At 48.2% G+C, this 7,017-nt stretch overlaps 1 protein-coding gene across 2 annotated transcripts in view; it reads left to right on the forward strand.

The window, feature by feature from the left end:
• The window catches only part of WDR11 (WD repeat domain 11), a 69,043-nt gene extending 62,460 nt beyond the window's left edge, over positions 1-6,583 (forward strand). Inside the window, exons 23-29 of one of the 2 annotated variants that reach the window (XM_047824997.1) lie at positions 680-845; positions 1,500-1,595; positions 2,124-2,289; positions 2,765-2,862; positions 3,282-3,427; positions 4,385-4,464; positions 5,639-6,583. In XM_047824997.1, the coding sequence (XP_047680953.1) occupies positions 680-845; positions 1,500-1,595; positions 2,124-2,289; positions 2,765-2,862; positions 3,282-3,427; positions 4,385-4,464; positions 5,639-5,796 (910 nt within the window). In that variant the 3' untranslated portion in view covers positions 5,797-6,583. Of the gene's footprint in view, positions 1-679; positions 846-1,499; positions 1,596-2,123; positions 2,290-2,764; positions 2,863-3,281; positions 3,428-4,384; positions 4,465-5,638 lie in introns of those variants that run through there. The other variant, XR_007145301.1, reaches the window with a different exon arrangement.
• The last annotated feature ends 434 nt before the right edge of the window (positions 6,584-7,017 follow it).

A 7,017-nucleotide genomic window follows, 5' to 3' on the forward strand; every position in this document is an offset into this window, starting at 1 on the left:
TCTGTGCTGACAGCTCGGAGCCTGGAGCCTGCTTCGGATTCTGTGTCTCCCTCTCTCTCTGCCCCTCCCCTGCTCGCGTGCTGTCTCTCTTTCTCAAAAATAAATAAAAAACATGAAAAAATTTTTTAAAAATACATGTTTTAAAGTATCAGGCACAAAGGGTATGTCCTCAAATACGCTGATAAATTGTATTTAGAAGCAGTAACCTGTAACTTCCTTACTGTACCAGAGTTGTCACTTGCACAAAAATACCCTTCCGTCCATTCCCCAGAGAATAAATTGCAACTATTTCCATACCTTATTTAGCCAGTTTTCCCAGAGGAATTTCTTTAATTTCTTTAATGTGAAGCTCTGGTCCAGATTAAAACATGTGCTAATGGCAAACTGGGTGAACCATTGCCCAGGCTTCGGAACCATGGCGCCCATCTTCCCGCGGCACAGCGGGAGGTTGGGGCACGGAGGGGCCGTGTGCGCAGGCACCTACATTGTGGGAGGCCCAGTGACGGGGCTGGACACGGCGCCGCTCCCTCTTTCTCCCCGCCCGGCCCAGGCCGGTGTCCCAGATGGTTTTCCACCTGACGGCGCCAGGCTCCTGGCTCCCCAGGCTACTGGGGGAGCCCCTGGCCACACCCACGTCTGCCGTGTGGGCTCAGCGCGGCTTCGGTGTCCCCCTTCTCAGGCTGTACGGCGACGAGTCGGAGCTGCACTTCTGGACCGTCGCCGCACACTACCTGCACAGCTCGTCCCTGCGCAGCCCAGCCGTTGGAGAGGCCTCCCCTCGGGACAAAGTGAACAACCCGCTGGATATATGTTATGACATACTCTGTGAAAATGCCTATTTCCAGGTATTCTGTTTCGTGTGTTAAACTCTGTGACGCTCTCATCTTGATCACTTAGGTCTTTGCGAGTATCTTGAACTCGAGAAACGTGCCAGCTAAGTTGAAATCGTGTAACAGAAATGCGTCCGTTGGCACCCCTGCCTAAAAAAGGCCTGACTCCGGCTTGGAAAAGCTCATAAATGCTTACTGAGTCTTTAAATACGCATTAGAATTTTATTATTAAGCCTTTGTTTTCTTAAAATTGTTCACTTAGAAGACTCTTTTTAATTTCTCTCATTTTATTTTCTATAAATAACAAATATTTCTTTCGCTTGACTTGAATTTGCCGTGTTGTGTATAAAAAGGTGGTTTCATGTTTTCACTGCAGTAGAGTACTTTGGTACTCAGTACTTCAGTACTCAGTACTTGAGAGGGCTTTCACCCAGCTCCACCCGACGCCCGGTTTCTGTAAATGGGCAAACTTGCACACAAATGAGAATTCATGTCAACAATTTTCCTAATCAAATTCTTATTAAATGGTTGGATTTCTATGAAGTTGATTATCTAATAACGTCAGAAGTCAAAATAGGGTTTATAAAATGATTTTTTTAAGTATGGTAAAATTTAATTCAAGTCTTATAATCCAGGCTCAATTTTCTTTCTTTTTTTTTTCTACTCTAGAAATTTCAGCTGGAAAGGGTTAATCTCCAGGAAGTAAAGCGGTCAACTTATGATCATACAAGGAAATGTACAGACCAGCTACTTCTCTTGGGTCAGGTACGTCAACTTTTATAACTCGTTCGTGTTTCAAGGAGCTGCTCTTTGATTAGTATTTCAGAGTATTACGTTAGATCACACGCACACACACAAATGGGTAGATAGATCAGAGTATTTCTCTGAAAGTATACATGTAAATTTAGGCTGTCTTTCAAAATAAGACCAACAAAACCTGTGAGAAAGCAAAAATCTGTAGTTGACCAGCTTGGAATGTTGACTTCTATAAATGTCCGATGAGACCTAACTGTTTGGGTGTGGTCTGGTTTTGTGTCTCAGAATTGACAGATGCAAAGCTAAAGTAAGCAGTTTCTTGAGCGTTTGCATCAGCCAGACTGTGATTTTGCCTTTATTTCAAAGAAGCAGTGGGAGACTTTGTTGTTTTTGTGCATAAACACAGCATTGACCAGCCAGTTTTGAAAATAAAAGTCTTCTTTAAGCTGTAAACTTTAGTGTTCCAGATTATAAATTCGGTAAGATGATGTTGGAAGAAAACAGTCTCATAGTTACAAGAACGGTTTCTCTCATTAGACAGACAGAGCTGTGCAGTTGCTATTGGAGACAAGTGCGGATAACCAGCACTATTACTGTGACTCACTGAAAGCCTGTTTGGTCACAACTGTCACCTCGTCAGGCCCCTCCCAGAGCACCATTAAGCTGGTGGCGACCAACATGATTGCCAACGGCAAGTTGGCAGGTAAGGCACACCGTGGGGGTGTGGTGCTCAGTTCCCGAAAATCCAGCCTGTTCCCAGCAGAGCATTGGATTCTGAAGGCAGTTCTTGCTTTTTGATATATGCTGGAGAAAAATAGGCAGTGATTGCTAGCTCTTTATACGATGACCGTGTCTCATAATCATCTGAACCGGAACACGTCTTAGGTGGGAAAGGGGCACCGCTAACGCTTCCCGGGACAGCGGTCCGGCCGCCACAGGGGAGGCGAGGGCGGGAGCCCCGCGCTCTCCCCGTTTGCTTCCTGCACTGTGTTGGCGCTGGCCGCCCCCCCATCCTCGCGTGGTAACGTTGTAAAACTCTCCGTTAGCATTTTGCATTGAAATGTGAGTGAAGAACGTCTGCAGTGGTATAAAATGCGTGAGACCAGATGAGGTCCAGTGGTGGCTTGTCGAGGACGGGCCGCCGGCTCACCCGGGGCGGCTGCCGTTCTGTCTTCCAGAGGGCGTGCAGCTGCTCTGCCTGATCGACAAGGCCGCGGACGCCTGCCGCTACCTGCAGACATACGGCGAGTGGAACCGGGCCGCCTGGCTTGCAAAAGTAGGTCACCCCAGGAGGTGCATTGAGCGTTTGGGATAGAAAGTTCGGCCTTGTCATTTAGAAGCGGTTTTTGGCTGCAGAGCTGCTGTGCGAATGTTTTCTTGCAACTCCCGTGCTCCTATTTAGGAGTATGAATTCCGTGGCTTCTTAATGAAAAATGGATCGCTGTGGTAGCAGTTAAGCGAAAGCAGCTGGCCCCTTTCCCCGCCGGGGTGCGAGCCCAGCCCCGGCCCCGGGGCCTTGCCGGGCCCTCCGCTCCTCAGGCTGGGCTTCCCACCGCTGTCGATGGTGAGCGGCAGCGTGCTGGCAGAGCCGGGCCTCGAGTTTGCTTCCTAGGAACAGATCCCCTTTTGATCACGTGACAGTTTTCTCTACGTAGCGCAGGATGTCTTTGTTTTTCACGTGGGCCTCTTTCTCAGGTCCGTTTAAATTCCGAAGAGTGTGCCGATGTTTTAAAGAGGTGGGTGGACCACCTTTGCTCTCCACAAGTCAACCAGAAGTCAAAGGCCCTCCTGGTCCTCCTCTCCCTGGGCTGCTTCTACAGCGTGGCCGAGACCCTTCACAGGTACACCCAGAGTGCTTTGTGGCAAGTCGGGGTGACTGATAGCTTCGTGCTCTTTTGAGGCTCTGCGGTGTGGGTGGAGCACTCGCCGTGCGGGGTGAAAGGAGAAGCTTACGGGTTAGGTTTATGAACCCCTGCAGGAATGGAACAGTCCATGCTTACCCGTCTTCACTGGGCCTGGGAGCTCTGGGCTCCCGCCAGCATAGTAGCCAGACCTAACAGGTACCATGTATTTAAAAACAATATAAAAGGGGCGCCTGGGTGGCTCAGTCCGTTAAGCGTCCAACTCCTGATTTCAGCTCAGGTCATGATCTCACGATTCGTGGGTTCGAGTCCAAGTCGGGCTTTGTGCTGACAGAGCAGAGCCTTCTTGGGATTCAGTCTCTCCTTTCTCTCTGCCGCCACCCACTCATGCATGCGCTTTCTCTCTCAAAATAAATAAATAAACAGAAAAAAAAAAAAGTAAAACAATATAAAAGAAGTCTTCAGAGAATTCAGCTTTGAATAGTGTAACTAAAATGAAGGCCAGAGAGCAGCAGGAAGGGTGTCAGCGTTGTGGGTGGGAGATGTCCCAAAATAATATCCGAAAATAATATGTATCCCTTCCAGGACATTTAAAATTAAGGGAGGCTGAGGCAAATATGGCCAAAAATTCCTTGTTAAATCTGGTCAGTGGATATGTGGATGCTTGTCTTATCTCTGTAGATTCGTGTGTATTTCAACTATTTCACAGTTTTTGTAAATGTTAATTAAAAAGAGCCTGGGGGTGGGGATACGAGTATTGTCCCCTGCTTTCCTCTATGAGCCAGAGATTGGAAGGTGCTAGTATAACCTACTGGCACTTAGGTTTCCAGGGAGAACGGGCACAACAAGTCTTTGTACGGAAATACACCCTTGGGTAGGTCTGCCCCCAACTGCCGTAAATCCCAAAGCTTGAACTCACTTTGTTCTCTTGAGCAGCATGAGATACTTCGATAGAGCTGCCCTGTTTGTGGAAGCCTGTCTCAAGTATGGTGTGATCCAAGTCACCGAGGACACGGATATCCTTCACTGGGTGGATTATGCTGAGGGGAGGCAAGTGGCTGAGTGGGCTTCTCAAAGGTCCGTACTCAGATCCACCGAAGTCAGGAAGGAGGGAGGATGGGAGGGAAGGGTCAGGAAGAAGGTGGTTGCGTCGCTGGCATCAGCTGTCAGATGGACGGGGAGGCAGGAAGGACTGGAAAGGGACAGGACTCCACATTCTGTGAAGGCTTGTTTGAACTTAAAGGAAATACTTGAGGACAGGTCCAGGAGCCGTGGTGCTACTTTAAAGTAGTGCTGTTGAAAAGAGTGCACTCCGTGGAATAAAACGTGTATATTTACCTGGGAATATATATTCTGGAATAGGTAAAAAAGATATTGTTACCCAAAGCGACAGTCTAATGGGAAACCATGATGGCACTTCAGAGATGTGCGTCATGCAGGCAAGTCACGGTGGCCCACGTATTAGCAGGAACTTTTACTTCTGACCTCACATGAGTCACTTGTTTTTCTTTGAAGAGATTGGGCTTGAGCTCGTGTTGGCTGAGCCCTGCTTGCTCTCATCACACCTCCTCTTGAGTTACTACATTGTGGCCTCATTTCTGCCAGATACTTGGTCTTCTGTGTATATATATGTATATGTTTTTTTTTTTACAGACAATGAAACTGAACTTGAACTTATTCACCATCCTATCTCCAGGCACTGGTGAACTTGGCTCTAGTTGGAAGGGGCCATTTGGAATGTCAGAGCGCAATGAAACAGGGCTGTCTGAACGCCCCCCCCCCCTCCTCCCGCCCACCCCCCGCCCCAGGTAGCCAGAGCTCCTGCCTCAGGGCGGGCTTTATCATCAGAACCTCTCTCCTAAGCTGGATCTGCCCCCAAACCACCCACCTCTGGGCCTTTCGGATGCCACAGGGTGTACACTTACATCTTACCTTTCTTCTTCTAGTCTTTGGCTGCGTTAGGCTTTGAGGGAGTCTAGGAGGATTTAGTTGGATCTTCCTTAGAAGGAATAGCTTTGTACTCAGACTTCGCCTCCCCCAAGCAGGTGTCTGCACTTGCGCCCTCCTGAGGGCACCCTTGTCCCTTCTGAGCAGCCCCCCACGGAGCTGGTCTTTCTTTCCTGCCCATGGGAGCTTGGTGGAATATAATTACAGCCTTTTCTGCCCTTCTTTTCCTTAACTGTGGTTTACAGAAACTCATCTCTGCTATATATGCAGATTATGCCCGAAGTTTGAAGAACCTCGGTTTCAAACAGGGAGCGGTTCTTTTTGCTTCCAAAGCTGGAGCAGCTGGCAGCGATTTACTGAAGGAGCTGGAATCCCCCAAGCTAGAACGGACTGAAGAGTGACAAGTCCATCTGTGCTGGGGAACCTGACCTCGTAAGCAGGGCGGGGCAGGAGGTTGGTCTGGCCGTGCTCACGGTCACGATCCAGACTGCGGAGGACCCCGTCCCTGCCAGGGTCCCCGGGAGCTGCTCACGTGCACAGCAGCAAATGAGCATGTGTGTTGTTAGGGGCCACTTCCACGTCCCGTGTTGATCTCAGAAAAAGATGTGAACGCTTCAGATTTCGAAAGGGTATATAACATTTTATACTTTTGGAGACAGCCTTAAGAGTCCCTGGAAATACTTTTAATTTTTTTAAACTTAAAATTCAAGTGACTGAATTGCTTTTCTCATTGACTAAATGTAAAGATGTTTGGAAAATCTAATAGAGAGTTTGTGAGACTTAATTCTCAGATATGTGCTGTGCCTGTGTTTATACACAGTCATTCAAGGGACAGAGCGGAAATATTTAAACAGTAAAGATGACTTTACCAAAGCATTCCTTGTTTCTTACCTTGAGAACATAGAACGGTTGATTCTCTGCTTTAGGCAGTTGCTAAACTTTGTAATTTTAGGCTAATAGGCTCACAGGGAAATTTTAAGCTTTATGTTTTATTCTAGGATGTGGAATCTTGGGTATTTTGAATTTTAACTCCTTCTCTGATGCATGACGCTAACCTCCTTTTTGAAGTATCTGTGCTTGAATTTTCTGTCTTTGTGTTTGTCCAATAACTGACATACGTGAGATGTGACAATTATAAATTATTGCTGTCTGTGACTTACAGAAATGATAAATAAAAAAGAGATTGCAGCCAGGCGTTTGTGTTCCCCGAGCTGCGGTGCACGAGGCCAGGGGCTGTGCTGGGTTCTCAGGAGTCAGTCCAGGTGCTTACCCTGCAGAGTCCAGGCTGCGGGCCGAGTCCAGAGAAACTGGAGTAGGAAATCTGGGAGTGTGGTGCAGGGTTGGACCAAGCCCTTGCCCCCTGGGCAGATCTGCTCTGATTTCCAGAGGGAGCAGGGCTCGGCGTGCAGCTCTCGGTGAGGTGAGGAGAGGGGGTGGCATTCCTGTCATCCCTCCTGGATGTCCACATATGGTTTTTAGATAGAATCATGGCCTCTGCCCTTAGAGGTCAATCTGAGCCCCTCCGACAAGGAACTGGAATCCATGGGGAGGACGGGCCTGTCAAAAGGAATGCTTGTTCCGAGACTGGCAGTTTGGCTGAAGGTTCTAGAGGAAATACAGGA

Source organism: Prionailurus viverrinus, chromosome D2, assembly GCF_022837055.1.
Source record: "Prionailurus viverrinus isolate Anna chromosome D2, UM_Priviv_1.0, whole genome shotgun sequence".
Lineage (NCBI taxonomy): Eukaryota > Metazoa > Chordata > Mammalia > Carnivora > Felidae > Prionailurus > Prionailurus viverrinus.